Source organism: Lasioglossum baleicum, unplaced genomic scaffold, assembly GCF_051020765.1.
Source record: "Lasioglossum baleicum unplaced genomic scaffold, iyLasBale1 scaffold0831, whole genome shotgun sequence".
In the NCBI taxonomy this organism is placed as follows: domain Eukaryota; kingdom Metazoa; phylum Arthropoda; class Insecta; order Hymenoptera; family Halictidae; genus Lasioglossum; species Lasioglossum baleicum.
This window is the reverse complement of record NW_027469890.1, coordinates 3,814-29,840: the sequence shown is the minus strand read 5'-3', so window position 1 is coordinate 29,840 and position 26,027 is coordinate 3,814. Positions and strand designations below refer to the sequence as shown.

Below are 26,027 nucleotides of genomic sequence, written 5' to 3'. Positions count from 1 at the left end.
GAGAAACAGATACGCGTTTACGGAATGGGAAGAAGGGAAAGGAAAAAGAGGTGGCCACGCGGAGTGAGAGTACCCGAGGGAGGCAGAACTCGAGGAAAGATGCTCACCGTCGTCAGAAGGGAATTACACCAGGTGAAAAAAAGAGGTACGTTCCGACCGAGAGAGAAGGGGAAAGGGAAAGAAAGAGCGCGAAGATCAACGGGGTGGGGATGGGGGAAGAAAGGCGAGGAGAGGGGATCAGGTTAGCAGTGGATGGGCATTCGACGTTTGGGCTGCACACGTTCCACGGCTACCTAGCGATTCACAGAAGACCGGCTACCTTCGTTGGAACCGGTTGTGGTCGATAACCCGACTTCTCCGCGTGTAACACTCGTACGCGAATCGTATCGTCTGGATGGACGAACCCGAAATCCTCCTCATTGAGAGTTGTTGACCGGTGGAGAAAACAATTCGAGGTTGAAAGTGACGTACGGTCGGAAGTTTACCAGTGGAGTCGGTTCGCAGGTGGATCGAAGAAAAAGTGCAAGTCCAAGCTAACCGCCGGGATTCTGGATCTAGAAGGATGAGCGGACCTAGCGTAGACGTCGTCTGGGATCCACAGACGCAGATGAATTCCTTGGATTGTTGGGATTACTCCTTCGAGCTTTCTTGTCTTCAAGATCCGGAAGGTATATCGAAATGGGAAATCGTCGGACGTTCACGGTGTCGGAACCTTTTGTAATGGTGTTTGTGCGTTTGGAAATGTGGAGTTAACGGATAGGTTGTTCTTTCGAAAAATTCTCCCCGAGAATTTCAGTTCCAGATGTGACTGGATGATTTACTTTTTTTTTTTTTTTTTTTATGAATGATAGATTTGTCGAACAACGACCGTTTATTTATGAAGAACGTTCTACATGAGATCCTCAGTGACAGTTTACATGGCAGATTTTTTTTATCGTCTCATTAACTTCGTGTTTTCGAAAAGAAGTCACGGAATAGGATATATTTTCATTCAATCTTTTGTGATTAAATAATTGTATCTTATGAAACACGAAGGTATGCAGATGTACTGGAACTGTTCTTTCAGAAGGACTTCTTTAGCTATGATTTGTAAGTACATTGAATAAGTCAATGAATATGAATCCTTTAAAAGAATTACTCTCCATGGATCTTTGACACAAATGTGATTCATAATGAATATTAGAATTTTATACATAGTATTAATATCTGATTTATAATATTGAATTTTGTATATAATAATATCTGATTTATAATATTGAACTTTATATATAATAGTATCTAATTTCTAATATTGAATTTTATATATAATATTAATATCTAATTTATAATTAATTTTATATATAATAATATTTAATTTATATAATATTGAATTTTATACGTAATATTAATATTTATTTTCTATATAACATATAATACAATAATAAAATATAATATTAATATCACTACTTAACAAAAATATTAAAATCTTGAATTATGACACAAGATAAAAGACAAAATACTTTTGTTTAACACAACTTTATAGAATAAAAAAATTTAATATAAATATTATAAGTATTTCAAATAAAATATCTTTTAATAAATAAAATAATAATCGATAGTCAATCAATTTTTTAAATTATAATTCTATAGTATCAAGTAAAACGATAAGTCAGGTAAATTGTTTCATGATAACAGATATCGTAACAATGACGGCATTCATAAATTTTTAAAGTGATGACAATTATATCATATATCAGAAATCAGTTGTATACCTAAACTGCGTATCACGTTAAAACAAGCTTATAATGTGACGTATATTTTATAATAGCCTTTGCACGCTGGTTTATTTCCTACTAAATATTTCATACGTTTCTAAACTATTGTTAAAAATAATCCATATTATATCGTTAAAAATATACATTATTTTCTTCATTTAAATTGTATGCTTAAAATTTCAAATTGTAACATAAACTTCTGCAAAATGTAAAATTAAAATAAAAAAAAAAATTCTATAAAATTACATACAATGTAGGATAAAAAGTGAGTCTTAAAAAATACAAATTATTTGTCTTATTTGCATAGTATACTTGAAATACATAAATCTATGCAGAATACAAAATTAAAAATAAAAGTAAAATTACATACTAGAATAAAATATAAATATTAAAAATCGTTTATACTATTTACCTTAGATGCTTAAAGATATAATATAAATTTTTACAGAGTAAAAAATTAATACAATAATAAAATGTTAAAAGATTACAAAGTAAAATGAAAAACGAACCCCCAGAAACATAAATTATTTATTTCATACAGCTACTTTAATTCATAGTATAGCTCAAATTTGTATGAAATATAATAATAAAAGCAAAAATAGAATACTGTAAAATTGCAAGATGGGATAAAAATTAATTTTCAGAGACAAAAATTATTTACTTTATTTACCTAGTTTAATTTAAAGTAGAACACAAGCTTTTACAGGATATAAAATTAAATAAGAAACAATTGTATAAAATAACAAAGATGAGAGACAAAGAGTCGAAAAAGAACATAAATTATTTACTTTGTTTGCCAAATTTAATTCACGCTACTACAGAAACTTTGAACAAAATAAAAGTCGAAGAAAGAAACGGAAGAAATTCCAGAATGTTAGAAGACAGGATGAAAAATTAATTGGCCTGCATTCAAGCTACAATTATCGTCGTGAGATTTTCCATTAAGAGCATAAATGCCGTGTGCGAATTAGGAAAAGGGAAAAAGAATGGCATTTATCTTTGCACGTTGAAGTGAGTCGAGAAACATTAATGACAGCGGGGGATGGCAAGGAGAAAACGGTAGTTGGGTCGTTTCCTCACCACGAAGGTCCTTGGCCCTAGCTAGAACACGGTTTGTTCCTTGCCTCTAGGCTCGCTGGAGGTCGTCAGTTTGAGATCGAGGAAATGCAACGAACCAGAGCGCTAGCCAAGTCAAGTTCAACTGTTTGGAACATCCACTATAGTCGTTCCGTTTCGCGATCGTTTCAAATCACTCGAGACCCTGGATCTCGCTCGATCCTTTTGTCACGCGATCATTTCGTCATCGTTAACAAGAAAAAGCATCAGACCATGGTTAACCGTGAATCGAATCGCCTCGAATACTGTTATAATTAAAGTACATGTAAATTAACGAACCAACGTTTGCACGAAAATCCTCTATTGTCTTATACCCTGGAAATAAGAAATTTAATGTTGCATATCTCAGATAATTCATTACCTTTATCATATTGAAACGATCATCCAAATCGTACAGCAAATTGCTCGAATTTTTACTATTGCATTCGCTATCTGTAATTAATATTTGGTCACTTAAATATTTATTTATACCTTATATATCACGTTTATTTATACCATACTATAAAAGCATATTAACCTTAATTTGTGTTACTATTTCACTTTTAATTTAATTACACTAGTATTACTTTGGTATAAATTTTGGTAATATTTGGTGATAAAACTTGTTCTAACCATTTTGAAAATCTGGTAGAGAGTTTGATCTGACAGATTTGATTGACACAGTGTTTGTGGTATCATTTATGAGACTGTCCAAGGAATTAAAATGCTGAAAGACAGCTTCTTAATGAGAAGAAAGAACGAATGCGTTTTTAACGACATCTAGGGATTTGAAACGGAAACACGGATTAAACAGTCGTTTTAAATGGAATGTGTGAAAAGCATATTTGAATGGTACAAGAGAAATTTTCCGGATATTCTTTCTTTACTAGTTACATTCTTATGAACGTATGTTAATTCACACATCGATTAAAATAATTATAACTAGAAAAAATCTAAATAAGTCGTATTTTTCCTGTCATTTGGAAAATTAAACATCTATTTATATTTCGAAACTAACATAGTATAACTTTATATATCTAAATAGTCGAAGAAAAAATTTATTTAACTTTTTACTAACGAAGAAACTGAAAATAACGTCACGGATGTTTAACTTCATGATGTAGCTAAAAATTGAATTCGATAAAATTTTAACAAAATATAAGAATATTAAATATATAAAATATTTTATTTATCTTTTTATATTTATATAAATTTATAAATATTCTTAATTGTAAGTTCATAACGAAATGTAAATTGAAAGATCTCTAATTGATTGAAAATTCATTTCAGACTTACAATTGGCAGCAGAACTCGGTAAAACACTTTTAGAGCGGAATAAGGAATTAGAAAATATCATTAAAGCACACCAGTCCACCGTCGAGGAACAAGCACAAGAAATAGAGGTAACCTATCAATGACTACAACCTTTTTAAGTATTCCTGTTGATGGTAATGATCATTTAATCACATTATAATATTTTTCTTTTTCCAGTATATGAAAAAACAAACGGCAGCCTTGAGGGAAGTAAATGATTCACGATTAAAAGTTTATGAACAACTTGAAGTTAGTATTCAAGATTTGGAACGCGCGAATCACCGTCTTATAATTGAAAACAGCAGTGATAAAAAATTAATCAAGAGGTACGAAAAAAACTGTTATTACTCAATTTTTCCGCCCTTAAATGATTTACAATTAAAATTTCTGTGTAGTGAAATTATTTGTTCTTCGTAGATAATTTTATATAAAAACTTGGTCAAGTAGAATTTAGGTAGGAATCTATATTATCGGCATGAAAATGAAATAGAGATTTAAATTATCGATACTAAAAATAAAATGATAAATGTATGTAAAATGTAATTTCTTTTCAACATCATGTATGAAATGATTTTTACTATTTGTTAACAGTCAATGTTTAACGATCGAGAACCTTGAAGCCCGGTGCGAGGATCTTCAAAAGAAGATTGATGAAGTTTACAATTCAAAACAGACTGTGAGTCAATCGACGAACACTGCACAAACACAGACCGTTCTATGGAAAGCTTCGGTCACGCCGGGTGGCAGCATACAACAGGTTATTAATATTCATCGAATTCATTTTGCTCGATCGTAGATAAGTTCGATAATTATCGTTTGCTACTAAACTGTAAACGGTAAAATCTCAATCTATCGTTCAAAGATCGTTTGATATCCCTATGAAAATTTCTATTCCATTTAACTCAACACTTCCTAGCTACATTCTCTCTTATTTTGTTTAGAAGGTGTATAGTTTTCCGTGGATTAATTAAAATGCTAAAATCCTGAATTTTTTTTAAATTATATATTTTCACGAAACACAACATGCAAAATTATCTATAACTTTTCCTTTTTTAATTAAACGGAAAGAAAAATTATGAAAAAATGATCGATGGTTTTACTAATTACTGATTTATCGCGTTATCTTTTTTATGCGTGAAAGTGGAAGAATATAATTAAATTTTCTTTCATATTTATACATTATTTTCCTTTAAAAAGTAACAAATTTAGCAAACTATAAAAATCTGTGATAAAGAGATTATACTTTAATAACAAAAAAATTTTAAGTAAAATATCTATTTGTGATAATTATGTTATGTAATATTATCTCATTTGTAATAATTATAATAATTACCGATATTAATGAAATGCTTTATTAGTATTTTACTCGTTGTATATTTTACAATACATATAGATATAATATAGATATATAAACAATAATTAAAATAACTATATGAATTATCATTAACTTGGAGATGGAAATATTTTCAGAACGCTGCCCTATCTGGCCAAAAATCTTTCCAGGAACCAAGTGTAGACTCAGATGTTCGACAACTATCGACGGTAATGACAAATGACGAAGAAATTACCGAATTATTGAGACAATTGCAAGAAACACGAAGTCAAAGAGCAAGAGAACAAAAGAAGATTGACGAACTTGGACAACAATTAACAACCTTGTTACAAGAAAATAACGCGTTAGAAGAACAATTGAATGTATGGCGTAGTAAAGCACAAGACGTAAAAATCTCCAAGAAGAAATAAATACACTCGAAGAAGTAAGGTAGGTTTGTTGTCAAATGCATTATTTAAAAATCATAATCTTCTAAAGCGTCCGCAACAAAAATTTCTCAAAACTTTAAGATGCAAAATTAACATTTTGTATGAAATATCTTTAATATTGATAAATCCTTCACATCAATTTTTAATATTTTTTAATTTTATATTTTTATTCAATTTTTAAACAATTTTTGGAATAATTTTGTTCAAGTACATTTGTTAATTACTCCTGCATAAAAGGGTTGCTAAAAGTTAAAAATTATTTTTTTTGTATATGAAAATTAAGAGTGCTTTATTGCTTTATAATTTGTTAACATATTAATTATTGATTTGTTACATTTTGTTAATTAAATATTGAAATTTTTATAGACGAGGTCAATTATGTGGACGGTGTTTACGTGGTATGGAATCTAAGACACACGATGACCTCGCAGTGATGTTGAACCAAGAAGAATACGACGACATTAATATGGCTGAAACACTCATTACCGATAGTCACTGTAACACCGAATCTATTGCTCAGGTAACTATTTTTTTTATGTTTATTTGTGCAATGCTTGTCTTGTCGGACAATAAATGCACGTTTTTTGTTCTTTAATCTCTGAGTTTCCTTCAGTTATTTATTGTTAGTTTTATTCCATTTTAAACAAATATTTGTTCTGTACGCTTTGTATGTCTAATAAGTAATATTTCGACGGTATGATTTGAGCGAAATAGACAATTACATCGTACCACTATTTCTAAGGGTTTTTAAGTTACACAAGTAGATTCGAAAGTAATTTAATTTTATTTGCTTTAGGAGACACTTCCAACAAAGATTAAGAAATCCAAGGCAAAAAAAGAGAATAAAGAATTTCGTACGCTGTTGTGGACAACTTTCGCGTGTATATGGAAAACACCGTCGTTAATTTTTGTTTTCTTTCATACAATATGGTACATTAAAAACGAATGTATTATACCATTATTACTGAAACCTTTTCAAATACCAATTTTTGTTCTAAAAAAGGTTTTACCGTTAAAGAGCAGTAAAAAGCCCCTTTAAATTATAAAGACGTGTAGATGACAATAAATGTTAAATTATATAATTAGAAATTAAAGAGAATTAATCGAATGAGTATTTTACTCGATACTATGACGTACATATATTGTCAAAAGATATCAATTTGCAATCTATTTGATAAAAGTAGCTTATACAAGCTAAATACACTTTTTAATTTCATTTTTATAAAATATTCTCGACTAAAAGTTAAAATTTCATCGACTTTAACGATTAAAAACGTATTATTTATTAATTATAATTGAAAATGCCATTACAATATTGAAATTCTCATTATTTAATTCATTTGTCTCGAAGAAATTTATTTTTTATTAGACCAAGATGAAAGACAGTATAATATTTATTTTTATATTACTAGTTATAAATGCAAATATCATGTTTACTTCATTATTCTTTTAATTTCCACTTTAGAAAGGTTTTCGACTTGCAATTAGACTGTCCTCAACTCTGTACCATAGTTTAGTAGATTTTTGAAAGGTAATTGAGAATTACATCAAGATTTATAAATGTAAAGTTTGACACGTGTTGTTCAACTTTTTCAATAAGGCAGGTTAAAAAATGGTGTAGGTAAAGCACAACGAAAATTATAACTGAGCACTTACATTACTAGAAAAGTAACCATAATGAACTTAATATCGTAAGTTACAAGTTTAGTATTAAATTAAATCGTGGAAAATTATTCATATGTTTCAATGCCAGAAAAATGCCACTCATCTATGATAAAATATTTTTGCATGTTTATATTAATACATAAGGAAAACTAGCAATATTCACGTATTCTGTAGATATAAGTATACATATATCGTCGAAAAGAAAAGAGAGGAAAGAGTTTAATTTCCAAAGAACAAAAAGACTGCGTTAAATTAACAAATTAGCGAATAAGTTACTTTCATATGTAATTATTCATGTGTAAAAGCAATAAGTGTGTAAAATTTAAATAGGATTGGTGATGCTGCTTATTTTTTTTTAGAATTAAGTTTGCTTCATCGTATTTACTTTCTGACGTTATTAGTTTCGACTTTGTGCATGACACCGAATATTGTTAGTATATCTAGTCGAAGTATTTGTTAAAATTGCGTTGTACAATGTAAGTGCCAGATTTATATGATTTTAAATAAAACATATTTTTACAACAAATATTGCTTAATTTATTTAATATCCTATAAATCTGGCGTTTCCTTCACCTTTCATCCGCTAATCCTTATTTTTAGATAATGTTAATAACACAATCTTCATATATACATATATGAATTAATTGTTCTTTTTACATATTTAAGTTTTAGTCGCGAAAAAAGATTTTGGTAAAAGAATTCAATTTTATATAACTCTAGCTGCATCACCAATTTCGCTCATTTAAATTCTTTCTGCTAGATGAAACATTTATTTTTAACTCAGTACTGACACTCATTTACTGACCAAATTTCAGAATCAATTCGTCATTAAAAAACAATCATAATTATTTGCAACTATTCTTCTACCTGATATATGGAGTATGTCTGAAAACTATGTATAATCAAACACTAGGTAATCTCTTACAAAAAGAATAAGAAAAAAGTATAAAATAAAATTTGTTTCTCAAGGCCAAGCTTTTGCGAAAGTTAAATTTAAAAAATCCATTCCGTATCGCAAATCGTATTTATAAACAATATGTAGAATGATTATTTTCAAAATATATTTATATTGTTTCCAGGACTCGAATAAGAAATATGAGGTACCAAACGACTTGAACAACCCCTATAAAGTATTAGTGGAGAAATATCAAGCTTTATTAGAAGTTCAAAGACGTTCCGCAAATCGGCGAAAGGACAGTGTACCGACTCCGATGTCATTGCAACGAGGAATTAGTAATGTCAGGCGAGTTCAACAGTTTTCAGACTCCAACGTCAGAGACAGAGATCCAACAAGAGCCGACAAAAACCTGTCAATGGAAACGCTACACGTGCCAAAACAGAAATATGCGGTAAGAAAGCATTTTCCGCTACACCCACAGACTTCTCCGAAGCCGAGACTTCATCTTCTGGTTTTTCGGACGAAACAAGCAACAAAGCGTCACAGACCGAAGGAAGACCAGGCTCGTTCCTCTGTTCTATTGCGGACGGTGAAGATTGCAAATTTAGCATTTACGATGATAATAGCCCGTTCGAGAGTAGATTCCGAAAAACACCAGAGTATAGATATTTATTTAGCGAAATATTCAGTGTTTTGAAACGAGCAGCAGAAGCTAAAGCTGAAGGTGAAAAATTACCATTGTTAAACGATTCTACGAGTACGACCACCCTCTCAGGCACAATCCTCAATCTTTCTCCAAGATGTTCCTAGTGAAACTACCGACGATAACCAGAGCATTGTTTCTTCCGTTTTCTCCTCTACCGTTTCTGAGCCACTTTATCGACAAGTCCCTGTCCAATCGAATGGGGTAAATGAGACACAACAAAAGAACGATGTAACACAGACACATGTAAGAAGTGGAAAGAACATAATTCGAAATGAAAGTCTATCGATTAACGTTAGGAAAAAGTCGTCAAAGAAGAATAGTAATAGAAAATTGACATATGACGATAGACCGACAACGCCCGATGTGATGCCGACGGCAAATCCTAGGTTTATCCCACCAAAATCAAACAGTGGTAAAAAGAAGAAATTTAGACCTATTACAAATGTAAACAAAACAAAAGAGTTACCTAACTTCGAAAAAACCATTGAATAATATAAACAGTAATACATACATATACAACAGCCATGGCCAGCACAATAACAGTTTCGAATACAAAGACTACAAACCAAGCACAGCATCAGAAGAAGTCGCCAGACTAAAACGTTTAGAAATGTCTTATGCGGAAGTTCTTCGGTTGCCAAATAAATCTAAAAGAATCAACAATCATAAATGTATGTAATGTACGATGTGGATAGAAATATTCTTACACACAGTAGCTTAAAGGGAAAATAGACTTTTATATGTAAGATAAAACTTATATGTCAAGTGAGATTAAGTTCAAAATTTGTTAAGTTTACTGTCAAATGACGTTTAGACAGAACAAGATTAAATTATTTCAGGAATAAGATTCAGTATTGATAATCACTGCTAATTAAACACATTTTGTGAATACCTAAGAGCGATTGTGCATAATGTCTCTACTAGGTACTAAACTATTTGACATTAATTTTTTATTGTATTTTGTATCTTAATTGTATATGTTTTTCATGTAACAAAGGTACATAACGTTAATATATACCGTCAATGATATCAGATATCAAGAGATGTATGAGCAAGATAAATCGAGTTGTGTCTCGCGAATTTGATTTTCTTTAAAAATTGTAGTTGTAACCAGAAATAAAATTATTTATGTGCCATTTACTATGTCGAATTATAATCGTCAACAATTCCAAATACTTGCTCGAATTTCCTTCCATAATGTGTAATACCTATTCCCAAAAGAATTCACAATTACTGCATTTCATTAATAGCATATATAGTGTATTAGCTTATATATTTCATAACTATAAATTACAATAATATTGTGATCATCTTATACCGAGTAAATAAAATTATTATCATAGTCAGCATATTCTATCATAGTAACACCTAATTTCCTCTTTCTACGATATCCTGTAAAAAGCCATATACTTCTTTTATTTATTAAACATCACACTATAAAAAAAATTCTGAAGAACTGGTATATATTCTTCACAACTCTAGTATAATACAAACATTTTTCTTTAGTTTTTAAAATTTCATTGACAACGAAATATTAAAAATTCTTAAATGCTTTTTGTTTTATTTGACTATATTAAATGTACAAGAAGCATTCTTGTCTTTGTTGTTTACAATAACATTCAATTCACTTGCTATTACGTAAATTCCATTCAGATGCAATATACAAATTAAAAATAAGATACGTGATGCTTTATAAATACAAATTCCACTCAGAACTCCATTTTTTATGTATTACTTGTCTTTTAATCTCTTGATCCTTTTCCTATTTTTCTCTTTTGCTCACTTTTATAAATATTTGGAATAAAATTTTTTGCCATTATATATGACATTTTCTGATTAAAATTGATATACTTGATTAAGAATCATCGAACAATGCACGATGTACTGCTCCTAAACTTGGTTGTACGTAACTTGAACTAACACTTCTTCTGGATCTGTAAAACCATAAAAAAACATGAATATATGAATAATTAGATAGCAATTTAAAGGAAAGCGTAAATATATAAGGGAACACAATAACTTAAACTAAAAACTATTCATCTAATTCGTCATTTTAAAGATATTCCATCCTACTTCTTCATTTAATCTTATATGATCTTAAAATTATGTAACATCTGTTACATTAATTGAGAATGAAAACAAAATATAATATGTTATTTGGAAAAATGGAGATAACTTCGAAATTTTTCAAACTATTTTACCTACAAAAAAATTGTCAATGACATGTCATACCTTCCCTGGTGATGATGTGACTTTCATAAATAAATTTTTTCAATATTATTAAAAATAACGGAAATATTCCAAATTCATAAAGTTATTAATCCACGTTGTATAAATGATTTAAAAATGATTATATTTTGTTCTAATAAAAAAATGTACTTACTCTGTAAGAGACCTAACAGCTGGCCCAGTTGGATTATTTTTTGGTCGTGGATTTACAAGAAGACATTTCATGGGATGTCCATCTAATTGTCTATTATGATAAGTTTCAACAGCTTTAGTAGCATCTTTCAATGTTTTATAAATTACTTCTGCTGTACCCGGTCGTACTAATCTGGATACTAACAATTCTCCTACATCCTCAAATAATTCCTAAAGTATACAGATGTTACCTTCTTCTGTTAAGCTAGAACTAAATACATTTAATACTTTTACATTATACCTTAATATCTTCTTGAGTGACATTTGCTTGCAAATTTGATACTACAATTCGATAACCAGTAGACTGTGATGATGAGCTGGAACTTGTTTTAGATTGAGATAAAACACCCATAGTTCGCGATTTACTTGGAACTGAATCTAATCTTGACTTCACTCCAGCATCTCTATGACTTCTTGAATCATAATATTTTGAATCTGCTGTATCTTCAGTTAATATAGTCCTATAAAAATAGCATTAAATCAAACGATACATATAACAATTGAATACAATAATTGGAAATAACAATAATAACTGCATACCGTGATTTTGTGCCAAAATTCCAATCATCTTTATATGAGGGAGAAGCAGGTTTTGTCTAAAATCATTAATTATGTATCATACCTACAAGTTGAAAATTAAAGAATCAATGTGATATATTATGTATAATAAAATTCACCATGGAAAAACGTGCAATAACTTTATAATCTCTTGCTCTTTCACGTTCTCTATCATCTTCAGGCTTACGAGAAGGTACAATTCTTATTATATTACTGCTTGTTGGTTTTACCCATGTATATGAAGATGCAGGCTTAATACTGAATGCTGGAGGTGGGGGTGGTAGTGTAGGAGCATACTCATTACTTACAGTTCTTCTTAAAGGTGCTGCTTCCATCATATAATCTAAAATATACAAAGATGATGAATATATCAAGTATATCAAATAGAGTTCATACAAGTATATCAAATCATTCTATACCATCAATAAAATCCATGTTCATGTCTCCCATATAATGGGGTTCTGTAAGTGGAGGTGGCCTATAACCCACTGCTCTTGTAGGTGGTGGCATATAATTGTTTGGAATATTTGGTGGCACATTATGTGGCATGATTGGGGGCATTTTATTAGTTGATAAAGACAGTCTTCCATTACGACCTGTTTTTTGAGATATTCCAGGTATTTGAGTTTCTATTTTTTTGAACTGTGATGCACGAATTTTATCTAACTTTAGTCTAGCATCACTTTGTTTTGCAATTTCAGCAAGCTTATCTCTGGCATCTGTAAGTTTTTCTCGATTTTTCTGAATAATTTTAAATCGTGCATCAGTAACTACTTGTAAACCACGTCCTCTTAATGAACCATTTGCACGTGCACCCCTATTAATACCTCTTCGAACACTATATAAAAAGTGACAAAAAAATTATAATTAACTGTATATTTATAATAATTACATTTTCTGGCTCATTTAAGAATATGTTTTGTAAAAATAAGTGTTATAATGATTCATATTAGCAGAATGTAAGTAATTATGTAAAGTATTATTAGATATCAATAAGCATATATCATTATAACTTTTTTTTTACTCCAAATAATATCTACAATATATATTTGAAATAAAATGATAAAAAAATATATACATAACACTTTATAATAATACCAAGAGTATATTTGTAAGAAATAATTTTTTTATTTTAATTTATTCATGACAATATTTTACATTATTAAGAAAATTCTTCAATTTTAAATTAGTTTTTCTATTAATCTCAAATTATGAAATAAAGTTGTTAAATTAATATAATTACAAAAAAATTTGTAAAAAGAACATTATGAACGCGATGAAAAATTTCTAAAAATATTGCCAGACAATATTAAGAAAGGAATTTTCTTTTTGATAATTGCAGACTCATTTCTTTAAGGTTATAAAGAAATCGATAACACAGCAATCACAATAGTTTAAATTTCTTATTAATTGCTTAAAAACGTCTCACCCTCCACCTCTGCTTCTCATTCCTGACGATTTCGATTTTTTAATTATGTCATCTAAACTTAGGCCCACATCAGCCATACCGTAACAATCCAACTACCAGAAACTGGCGAATCATGAAACCAAGATACAAGCCACTTTATACTTAAAGGCATGTTTTCACATAACTACTATATTTAACATGGTAATTTGTAAACCTTCTTTACGGTATTACATTCATTATCTTACGATCGTTTAAATTTATGAAGATAATCATAAATATTTTTCACGAATATTTATTTAAAAAGATAATCATCTTAATCAATATTAAAAAAGAAAGTTATATGGATTATTTATACCGTTGTAAGTTAAAATATATTCATGTGTATTTATGTATTTCTTTAATATTATTATTATATACGTTAATTATAAAAACTTTATATATTTTATAATAAGGAATTTTATTTTATTTTTATTTATGTAATTAAATTTGTATGCATTTATCCCTTGATTTATATTTACTTATGTAATTAAATGTAATATCAGTTAATACAGATATCAATTATAGCTTAATAATGAGTTTAATCGAATACATAACAGTGATCTTTTAGAAAATCAAATTCTTGTATAAATTTATAAAAGATACATGGTTTATTCTTTGATAGTGTTCCATTTAAATTGATCTCTATGAATATTTTCGAAACTTTACAATATTTTCTACATAATAATCTAACAAAAAATTAATTCTATTCAATTATATTCTCTTTAAAAATGTTCACCTTTTATATGAAAAATTAACCAGAATTTATATTATTTCAGAATTATAATACGAAATATCTTCTTTGAAAATTCAAAAAAATCAAATAACTGGCGCCATTTCCATGAAAACGTACTCTTATATCGGCCAAATGTTGATGACCTGATGAGCATGTGAGAACGACAAATTTTTCGTTTCTTTTAAGACAAAATCCAATTCCAGAACTTTTGGAAGCTCAAGGAGATGATTGTAATTTTTATATTAAAATGATTTAAAAAATTATGAAAAAGTTATCAATGACTATTCCTCAAACAGTTAAATAAATATGCACATTTTAATTTTATAAAAAAACTACTAATTGTTAAAAAGAAAAACTTTAATGAGAAAACTATACCTAGTCTGAAATAGGTTTGCATTTTACCGCTGTAGAAAATCAAATTTTCATTAAAATTACAAAATAAACAAAATTTTATTGAATTTTTCAAGACTTCGCCTTCTTAAACAAATATAACTTGAAAGAAATTATTAAATTTATTTAAAAATCCAAACGTGCAAATAAATAATGTCTATAACGCGACGAATATTTTCTAAATATATCTACTAATTTTAGAAAAATTTTTGTTACATAATAATAAAATTAGTGTAGATAAAAAAATAACTTAATTTTTTTATTTTAAATAATAAACCATAGAGCTTCAGAATTATATATTACCCATTTTCTTTTAATCTAGTGAAATATCTTTAGTTACATTTTCACCTAATAATTCTATAAATAACATTAAATTAATTGAAGACAGGTTTTTTCTAAATCTTTTACAAAATAAATTGCACATACAACAATAAATTGCTAAAAAAAGGTTGTGAAATCTTATCATAAATAAGTAAATTTTTATTTCTTTTTGATTGGAAGGTTTGGTTTTGTTTTATTTAAGATATTTAAATACAAAAAAGAATGTAACAAAATATTATGTTAGATAACATTTTTTCAATAATTAATAATTATAAAATATATTATGAGTACATATGCTTATTATCAGTAGAATTACAACTAATAATTAATAAAAAATTGTCAGAAGTTTTCATGTAATTATTCGTTTATATAAATATGTTTCCTAATTATAATTCTAATATTTTTGAGTCGTAAAGACAGATTTGCCAAGAAACTTGCTGATGAGTTTAATGCTAGATTTCAGACTGGCACACCTTACTCCTCGGTTTTCTCTTCTGTTTTCTTTATAATAATGCCGCACTGTAACACAATCTTCATAATTGATATCATACGCTTATGTTAATAATGCTGTAACTGAAATTTAAAATATATTTATACTAAAGTACTAATATAATTAGTTAATAAGTTGAATTAATTTGTATTCCATATAATTATTTACTACAATATATTATCCTTTGTGATATTTTTATACAACTATAATATTAAGATTTAGATAACTCTAAAATATGATTTCATATTTCTCTACAACATAATAACGAATACATTGGAAATCTAATTTTAAATTTTAGATGCACATTGACAAATTTTTATTTTAGAATTACAAAATCATTACATAAAATGTACTTTGAATAAGTTTTGACAAGAAATTTTATCGTTACATAAAAATCTAAATACAATATTTTATAAACAACATGCAAAGTATGTTGTAACTATAATTGTACTTTGCATGTACTACGTTGTAAAAAAGTATCATTATTCAGTGATCACCTACAGTAAATACAAGAATGTTGACTATAAATTTCTTACCTCTACATAATTTCTTACCCTCATATTCATTGTTGTAATTTTGGTACTTGTAAAGTAACATTCAAAAGTATTAAAAGTGAAAGACGAACAAATTAAATAAACTTGTAATTCGCGTGAGAAATCATAGAAATAATTTAACTATGTACTTACAATGCGTTTTGTATAGCATTTTGCATTGAATACGATTATTGTTCACTACTGAACCAAACAATTATGACTGATGATTAATTGTGAATACTTTGGAAAAATATTGGACGAATGAAAGCAATTATTTTGGATACAAGATTATCTTTGCCAGCGAATAAATCAAGAGGTTGGTCATTTAATGGGACATTATTTCTTCGTTGAAAGTAAGATGTGTAGGTATAGTTCGTTCAACGAGACGAATCAGTGCAGATAAACAAACCAAGCACGTGATGAATACAACCGCTTCAGCCATTGGCTAACAGACACTAGTCAAACCGTAATGTCAGGGACGACTACATTATTGTACCAACGTACCTTATTGACGCCTACAAATGTTTACAAATATTTTGTGGTTTTATTTATATATTTGTTATTATATATATATAATTATAAATAATAATAAATATATTTATATACAATAATAAACTTATTAAATTATATAAATTAAATAAATAAGTAAATATATGTGTATATATACATTATTATTTTTATGTACACCAATATTACTACATTACTTATGATTATGTATATTTAAAATAATTAATAGTATCCTTAATTATGATTAAATATCGTTTGGAGAAGCAACTTTTATTCTATATTATCTTAAAACTGCGAATGCGACCCTGTCCAACCTGAATAGACATCACGTGCATTTGTTTACATCTTTTGATTCATTTCATTGATTGAACTTCAGTTATATTGTGGTATATTATTGTATATAAGGAACATTTTCAACTTCAATCTACCGGTGTAACTATTTTTTGTTACTTCATCTTTTATCGATACTTTTGTAATTCTTATAGAATATGAAAAAACGAGCAGAAATTGTATTTGAAATTCAGCAGTCGGTCATTTTTCTTCCAAATAGGAAGAATTTGTTGTTGTCAATTATGGTTATGAATGATGCATTACAAAATGTCAATAAGCACAATAAATAAGTTTTCATGAAATATCGATATGAATGAAAACATGATATAAACGTGTTATGGAAATTAAAATTAAACGTATAAGTTATAAATTCTTTATTTATTTATTTAATATTATCAACAAGTTTCCAGATTTCTTAATTAAATAAAAAAATGTATAACCTGTTAATGTATTTTACTATAAATATATATGCAGACAACTGAAATGCTTATTCATTTTTCAACTTTATCTTGACGATGGTAATTTCGATCATTTTTTAAAATTTATTTACCATTTCTTCCTTTATTTTGTTTTACTCCATTTAGGCGTATAATGCTTATTGAATTTATGTGATGTTGATTACAATATAAAGTTGATAAATGTTTGTGCATTAATATACCGTAACAATTACGTAATACGACGTTATGTCGGCATACTTCACATCACTCTGATTTCTTTTGTTTGGAATATGGTATATTTGGGCTGAGATGACCTTCAACACGTTGACTGACACGCTATATTTGCATATTCCACAGGAGGCCACAAGAGTATTTTCATTATTCTAAAATTAAAATAAAATTGTTGAATTACCTATAATATTCAAAATTATTTAGTCGACGATGTTCTTTCTATATTGACGATTTTAAACATTTGACACTGATAACCACCATGACCTCATCGAGGAAACAATTTCTGGTCTGAGGTGATCGGTGTAGCAATCAACGTGCTACACAAAGCAAGTTGTAATTGTAATAGAAATTGATAACTCCTAGGAAAGTGGTAACAATTACGAGGAAGGATAAACAAACCTGAAATTCAAGTAGTAATACAAATGTAATATTCCATTATACGAAAAATTATAGTACAATCTTTATAACTATATCTTTTATTATTTACAATTTATTTTATTATTTACTACTTTGCTATTATCCTGTTTCTAATTATTTTTATCTTTATACCTTTACGTTTGCAAATATCGATAAACGATATGGAATAAAATTTTATATGTTATCGTTATTAGAATCTCTCAATTGTATTTCATTTTATCTCTGACTATTATACCTCTGAAATATTTTCGACCAGATATATCTAAATATATTTGAAATATTCATTACAATACACGATAGCATTATCAAATTCAAGTTATTCAAGATATTAATTTTATTTCATAAATTTACGTTATAAATTTTCTAATATAAGCATGATTACTTTAATTCGGTTAATGAAAGTATAAAATTTGTTGCTTAAATTTTGAAATTGATTTTAAAATAAGAATTTTAACAGATGTAATCTTTGTATAATAGACTAAGTTTATACAGCAAATTATTAGAAATATCTCCGTTATTTTGAATAACGTGAAAAAATGATTAAAAACAGAATTAAGATTTATGAAAACGAATGTATAATTCATCAAATTATTTATATTTAAAATTATCATACTTTTACGTAGAATATTTTACATTCTGCTTGATATTACAATAAAAATTCAAGGAGCTGTAATAACATAATCAAATGACCAAAAGAAGTAATCACAAAATCAAAATATTAATACGTATACTTATTTGCAAGCAGAAGAACTAAAGACAGATAACACGAGTTATTCTTCAGCATATTATTTTACGTGTAGTTAGCAGATTCATTCTTCGGATCCGCGATCAGAGGGAAGGAATTTTTAATCATGCAACAAATCAGAAGAAAATATATTAAAAAATATTATACTAATCTAGCAAACATTTTTTTATTTTTGATTATATAGTCCTATATTGGTATCGAGTCTGGTAATTGCTATGTGTTTTAAAAACAGTAAGAACAGAAATTAAATATATTTTTATATTAATTTTACTATAATAAGTATTTTATTACTAAGAGATATTGTACAATAAATATTAATTGAAGTCATTAATTATGTTGTAACCAATAGTTATGCTTATAATCATGTTATTAATATGATATAATGTTATTATAATGATATCCATAATATAATGCTTATAATCATGTTATTAATATGATATAATGTTATTATAATGATATCCATAATATAATGTCTATATTCATTTGACCTTGCAACAATCTTGGAAAATTTTATGAAGGTGATATTTAAATTTTTAAATAGAAATCTATCAAAACGCTTTCAAAACCCTACCTGTGCATAAATTTTGCATGTTTCTTTTCAAGACTTTAAGTTAATCTTTATAAAGCTATAATATATTATAAATAAAAGATTCAAGGTCGTATTGAAAAGAATCAACTTGACTTGAATATTTTTCCTACCATCACATTTAAAGACAAACTATTTAAATTACTTAGTAATTTCCTTAGTAATTTATATTACTTAGTAATTCCGTCTATATTAAATAAATTTTATACTAATATTTCTTTGTTAATTTTCATTTCTTGTGGAATACTTCTCCATTTCTACTTAACCGAGCATCCAGTGTACAATATTCACTGAATAAGCTGGTATACTGATAGTCCATCCATTTAAGCCAAAATTAAGTGCACTTGGTAAATATTCAAAGTCGATTTCTCGACAACAAAGTTTCAAATAAAAAAATATTTTTTATCTTTTACGATATTTTTTTTTCACGATTTTAGATTTGCTTTTTTAACGTAGAATTATTTCCTACTCGGTTGTATTACGATTTCCGGTTCATCCTATATTAATCGCAAGAATATATATTTGTCAAAGAATCTAAATGCAAACTGCATAATATTTTTCAAGGTCGTCGTAAGATTAAAAAATGTAGTAATCAAATGTATACACTAGAGCCTTATCATTTCTGTCCGAGATATTTTTGTGTACTATCTGTATCTTTCGTAATATTGATACGTTTCCAGATAAACTGGACACAGTGTACATCGATTGTTTTCGAACTCAAGCTTGAATAAATTCATGTAATACTGATCTTGTTGAAGTTAGATAAAAATAAATGCATAATCAAGATGAGTCAATATAACTAACTTAAGAAGGAAAATACATCTTTGTTAAAGATACAGATCAATTCTCGTAATGGTGATATTACACGATGAAGAATATTATAGAAGTCGAATACCAAGACCCGATTTAGGACCTTTTGGAAATTTCTTGAGATTTATCTGGGACAAAGAGCGAAAAGCATTCCTCGACAGAACAGCAAAAGAATGGGGTAACATATATAATAATTAATAATAATATTGTCATTTAGCTTACATTTTCTATTTCTATTACAATATTAAATTAATATTAATATTAATATTGATATTAATTTTCATACTAATATTTAATACTAATATTGATATTAACGCTAACATTAATATTAATACTAATATTGATATTAACGCTAACATTAATATTAATACTAATATTGATATTAACGCTAACATTAATATTAATACTAATATTGATATTAACGCTAACATTAATATTAATACTAATATTGATATTAACGCTAACATTAATATTAATACTAATATTGATATTAACGCTAACATTAATATTAATACTAATATTGATATTAACGCTAACATTAATATTAATACTAATATTGATATTAACGCTAACATTAATATTAATACTAATATTGATATTAACGCTAACATTAATATTAATACTAATATTGATATTAACGCTAACATTAATATTAATACTAATATTGATATTAATGCTAACATTAATATTAATACTAATATTGATATCGATATTAAAAATTGTAAATAACATAACAAAATATATATATATATTAAATAATAAGTATTAATATCAATATTAAAAGTTTCATGCTAAAATATTTTCCATTTCTGTTCCATATTAAAATCTAATAACCTCCGAGTTTTTGTTAATAAATATTTAATATAGCTTGGAGAGAATAAAACTTCATGATACCATCTTGAAAATTAATATAATGGCCGATGCAACGTATTAATTTAGCTACATCCGGTTTTTCGAATGCTTTGTTATGCTTCATGGAGAAATATGACCTTCCATCATCATGGAACATATTAAAGTAAAACGTAAAATGTTAAATTTAGGTCAACTAGGAGTATTTTACTTGTGCTTCTACACCGTTTTGGGATTTATATTTGGTTTACAAATGAAGATCAGCTTAGATTATATTTCTGAGATGGATAAACCGTTTTTCCAATATCCTGGTCTATCCTCTGCCTTTAGAAACACTATGCGTCTTCCGCGTTCAGCATTTGCTAGTCCAGGTATGCAGTTGCAAAAATTTGAAAATAAAATGATTAAGTGAGAAGTACTCGGCAACGTGTAAATAGGAATAAGGAAAAAAGTTTCTGTCTAAATTATAAATGCATAATATCTTAGCAATGAGTGTATTCTATTGTTAGAGATTAATTCATTGAAAAATAAATTAAAAGAGTAGCGTTGGATTGCTCGATGATTAATAAATAAGCAATAATATTAAATGAAATGTTTTTAAAGGAATAGTTTTTAAACCGAACAGCATATCGGCTGCATCACCCATCATTTCAGTGAGTAACTTGACTAGCAGCACTAGACCAGAAAGACATATTCAAGCCTTGACTGATTTTCTTCAAGGTACATCTATCACAAATATTGGAATAATATCAAATTCGATTTTATGATTTTATTGTATTTTATTAGTTGTAATGTTATCCTGTCATATGTAATATAATTGAGATTAATATTATATTATAATATGACATATTTCTGTCTATGATTTGCTTTTATTTATAAAATAATCATTAATACTGAATTCGCTATCTCAGAGTATCACAAAAGTTTGTCAGACTATGATTTAAATTGTCATGACAAACATGCAAGTTCGAGTAACGGTGGAAAGCCTTGCTATTTTGATATAGAACAACTTGGGAAATGTAGTAAACCACCTTATGGATATACGAAACCACTACAACCTTGTGTTCTTATTAAATTTAATAAGGTAATCTTCATATGCTACTACATTTGCATTGTACTTAAATAAACGTACATATGTACATTTACCGGTAAAAGTTAAGAAAGAAAATAGTAGTTTAAAATCTATTGTATTCTTTGTTTGGTTTCCCTGAAATACATAAAGTGAAAATAAAAATAGTATGATAATTACATATTTTTATAAAAGCCACTATTAATATCGAATAAAGGAAATCGGAAAAGATATTTGTAAAAAAGTCAGGGAATATATTTTACTTAATTTTTTTGATACCTAAATAAAATGTCGAAAAACTTTCAAATTGTCAATTAATCGATAATTTTAATTAACATTAATTAATTTTAATTAAACGTTAATTAATCGTTAATTAAAAAATTTCTTCAAGTTATATTTTTATATTTTTCTCTTATCTTTTAAGAGCTAAGAAACTAAGCTCTTTTAAATAATATTCAGCATAATTCCATAACTGTTCAATGAGTTATAAATTTGTTTTGTTAATATTAATCACTTTTTTAATGTTATTACATATATCATTATATTGTATTTTAACTAATTCGAAGTAACGTTTACAGTCATTAGTAAATTGAAAATACTTTTCTCAATATTTTTTTAATTGTAATCTCTATTAATACATTTAAACGTAATTTCCACAAAGTTTTTCGAGGTCATCATAAGTATAATAAAGGTCATCATAAATACAAACAATTTAAATATCCCTCGTACTCTGAAATTTTCGTCTGAAATATTTACTTCCGATACTTATACTTTCCAAGATATTTACATGTTTCTAGATAAATTATACACACTGTATATGTTATGTATATGTTACAGAGATTCGATTGGATACCTGAATATTACAATCACACGTCGACATTGCCGGAGAGTATGCCAACTACATTGAAAAGAGCCATACACGAATCTCGAAAGGTTTAATTCAGCATTTTATTTCTAATGATTATGATTGACGATGATGGTAATATCAATTTCAAAACACGATAACGTTTAGGTAAAGTTTTCTGAATGGTTTAATCAGCAAAATTAATCGATTATTTTATTCAAGTCTAACGTTTGGTTGTCGTGTGACGGAGCAAATAATGTCGATAAGGATCACATAGGAGAAATAGAGTACATACCAAGTCCTGGATTTCCAATTCAGTTTTTCCCATTTACCGGGCAATCGGGTTACCTATCTCCCGTAGTTGCATTAGAATTCAAAAATTTAACGCGTGAGTATTAAACATTGACGACGGAATTAAACGTATGAAAATTGTCTATGTACAGGGTGTACAAAAATCATATATCGCGACCACCATAGCATGATTCTGGTGAATCTGAATCGATAACGGTTTATGAAAAAGACTGTCCGCAAAATTCATTTGGATCTTCTTTGTAAAGCTGACTGGACCACTTTTGTTCATAATTGTATTATTTTGTACTCATTGAGCGCAAGAACGTTACTTAAGGAACTATAGAAAACGATGTTCAGCTTTATTTCAATGCTGTTCCTCTATTTGAAACTTCAATATTGTTTTTCAGGATAGTTATATATTTCTCGAGGAAAATTATAATTTTTTGATAAAAAGAAAAATTGGATTTTTTTTACATACAATATAAAGATATGATAATAAGATTGGTTTAAGATGAACCAAAGTTTAACATCGTTTTGAGTTTCGACCTATGATTTCTCAAACGACGTTGGTTCACTCGATGAATAGAAGTCGATGCAATCATGCAAAAAAAAAAGAAAAAGAAAAGAAAAGAAATGACTATAGAGCTTCAAAAAAACTGGTCAAGGTCAGTTCTGTGGGAAGATATTTTCACAAATCTTCAGCGATCCAAAGATGTAGAATCGTGCTATAGTAGTCGTGATCTTTATATGTCCTTTACTCAAATATTGAAAATTATTACAGCAAATATACTAGTGACAGTGGAGTGTCAGCTGTGGGCTTTTAATATAGAGCAACGTTCTCGTAACTCGTTAGACTTCCAAATAATAATAAGTAAATATATATATATCTAACAATTTATTTCCTAACGATTTAGTTATACCATTTTTCAATAGATCATGAAGAGTTAGTTATTTAGCTGTCGAAGAGAAGCACTAGTGGAAATTGATTGTTATTCTATAGAAAGCGGAACAGAATATTAATTCAGTGAGAATATGAAAGTGAAGAGATTAAATGCGAAGAAGGAATCCTTTTTGTTACGTTATTACAACGAAGAATCTCTAAGGAGAAAAAAGCACAAATAATCCTAGAAATTAAAGAAACAAAAGTCCTAAAAATATGTAATTGTATATGATGGAATATATTCGCAGATTAATTAATGAATATTCTATATTCAACGAAATATAACAATTTATAAAGCTACATTTCGTACGTTTTAAGACATTTTGTTTGATAAAGTTTCCTATCCTATTTTATATATTTCAGTCTGCAATAACAATTAATGCGCAAACGCAAAGTATATGAAACTATATATTATATAATTTGATATATAATAGAATATAATTGAAGTAATCATAATTATATAACTTCTCAACTAAAGGAATTACTCGTATATCGTGACAATTACTTCTGATTAGTATATAAATCAAGTAGTGCAATTTTTGTCATTTAACTCGAATATCATTTAACCTTTTACGTGGCTTTCCAAGAAAAGGATCATTACTATTAAAATGTGTGAAATCCAATTTACAGTAAAGCGGAATCATCGACATGTTTCATATATTTTATGACAAGAAACACGTGAAATAGCGTGACCTTGGGAGCCTTTAATCTGCACATGGTTGCATAATCTTGAAGATAAGATCTAATATGACCATGAATTCAAATTAAACTATCTTACGATTTATCATTTGATATCGTTTCAATAAACAGGACGGTACAAAAATTAGTAAATTGCTGTTTGACGACATATGTCAATAATCTCCAAGTGTAGGATAACTGAGAATATCACGCGGTAAAGTATCTATAAACAAAGTTGCTTAAATTGTAAATACACTTTATATTTTGAACATGGCTATAAGAAAAAATTGTACTTGCTTTACCAATTTAACAACTTGCAGGTGATAATCAAAAATTACGAGTCTGTCCTTCGTAAAAAGCTGAAACGCACATATGAAAAGCTGTCATCTGCAATAACGGCTCATTAATAAATCACACTGGACAGCATGGATTCAATTGGCAATTTCCATAAACACTCGTCCGTCGGTATAATTATCAACTAATATTTATCGTAGACTAGAAGACCAACGATCTTTAAGTAGCATTTTCCATAAACGAGAACGTGCTCGATCGGTATAAATATATGCCGATCGCCCTCTCGTATGACATTACACTGAGATTTTCAATGCCGGACTTATTTAGTTGTAACTGTTTTAAACGTCGAGGAAAATATTATATTTTCGCAGAAAGGTTTTAAACTGACGTGCTAATACGAACAGGAAATACGATGTATGCAGCGCAGCCCGAACTGTCGTATCATTCGAGTAACAATCTTAAGGAAAATATAATCGAAGATTCGTGTTACGCACCAATCTTCAAATCTACCGATTGCAACGCCTCGACGCATTGCAAAAATGAACTAATTGGTCCGCAGCATCGAGCAATGGGTAATCTCGATTGAACGATATCGCGGAAAAGAAGAGCGAGAGATATTGACTTATCGTTCGCGCCGGGCATCCGGTTTAGCAAATAATCTATCCGATAAGATAGGTTGACGAGCGAACCTGTCGCGTAACTAATCGATTGATACGAAACAATACGCCGGTCGAACGAGTTGGTAGCTAGGTGTGAGTCAGCCATAAGGCGACGAGTGTGGGCTCTGACATATCTTAGCGTTTCCCACTACTTACTCGATCGGTAGACGTAGGGCCGCGACCGATCGTGGTCGCGCCACCGAGCTTCGCTACACGCGGTATCGCTTAGCTCTCTTCGAGACAGCGAGAATAGT

The 26,027-nt window shown here is 28.3% G+C and overlaps 3 protein-coding genes across 3 annotated transcripts; 2 read left to right on the top strand and 1 right to left on the bottom strand.

Annotated features, from left to right (window-relative positions):
* The first annotated feature begins 562 nt into the window (after positions 1-562).
* On the top strand, positions 563-9,872 carry LOC143220370 (uncharacterized). Its single transcript, XM_076446030.1, is given in 12 exon segments — positions 563-668; positions 4,140-4,252; positions 4,341-4,489; positions 4,755-4,920; positions 5,634-5,880; positions 5,883-5,925; positions 6,291-6,444; positions 8,669-8,812; positions 8,814-8,891; positions 8,893-9,255; positions 9,257-9,664; positions 9,666-9,872. Coding segments are annotated over 12 exon segments (2,178 nt in total).
* A 1,176-nt stretch (positions 9,873-11,048) lies between these two features.
* On the bottom strand, positions 11,049-13,678 carry LOC143220369 (uncharacterized). Its single transcript, XM_076446029.1, has 7 exons — positions 13,602-13,678; positions 12,592-13,010; positions 12,292-12,515; positions 12,155-12,210; positions 11,856-12,075; positions 11,577-11,785; positions 11,049-11,127 (listed from the first exon to the last, which is right to left on the bottom strand). Exons 1-7 carry the CDS (start codon positions 13,676-13,678, stop codon positions 11,049-11,051), a joined length of 1,284 nt encoding a protein of 427 aa, XP_076302144.1.
* A 6,513-nt stretch (positions 13,679-20,191) lies between these two features.
* LOC143220368 (sodium/potassium-transporting ATPase subunit beta-1-like) lies at positions 20,192-25,700 on the top strand. The gene is made up of 8 exons (XM_076446028.1): positions 20,192-20,327; positions 21,190-21,369; positions 21,602-21,718; positions 21,910-22,082; positions 22,905-23,000; positions 23,134-23,299; positions 23,984-24,073; positions 25,519-25,700. Exons 1-8 carry the CDS (start codon positions 20,192-20,194, stop codon positions 25,698-25,700), a joined length of 1,140 nt encoding a protein of 379 aa, XP_076302143.1.
* Positions 25,701-26,027: the final 327 nt, after the last annotated feature.

What these genes read in the sequence shown, in the direction of transcription:
- LOC143220369 (XM_076446029.1), bottom strand. Translation starts at nt 13,678, where the DNA reads ATGGCTGATGTGGGCCTAAGTTTAGATGACATAATTAAAAAATCGAAA. An exon ending in ATGAGAAGCAGAGGTGGAGG is followed by an intron (nt 13,011 to 13,601) that starts GTGAGACGTTTT and finishes CTTTTTATATAG; the next exon opens with TGTTCGAAGAGGTATTAATA. An exon ending in TCACTCAAGAAGATATTAAG is followed by an intron (nt 11,786 to 11,855) that starts GTATAATGTAAA and finishes TGTATACTTTAG; the next exon opens with GAATTATTTGAGGATGTAGG.
- LOC143220368 (XM_076446028.1), top strand. Translation starts at nt 20,192, where the DNA reads ATGGTGATATTACACGATGAAGAATATTATAGAAGTCGAATACCAAGA. An exon ending in CAGAACAGCAAAAGAATGGG is followed by an intron (nt 20,328 to 21,189) that starts GTAACATATATA and finishes TGTTAAATTTAG; the next exon opens with GTCAACTAGGAGTATTTTAC. An exon ending in CTTGACTGATTTTCTTCAAG is followed by an intron (nt 21,719 to 21,909) that starts GTACATCTATCA and finishes TCGCTATCTCAG; the next exon opens with AGTATCACAAAAGTTTGTCA.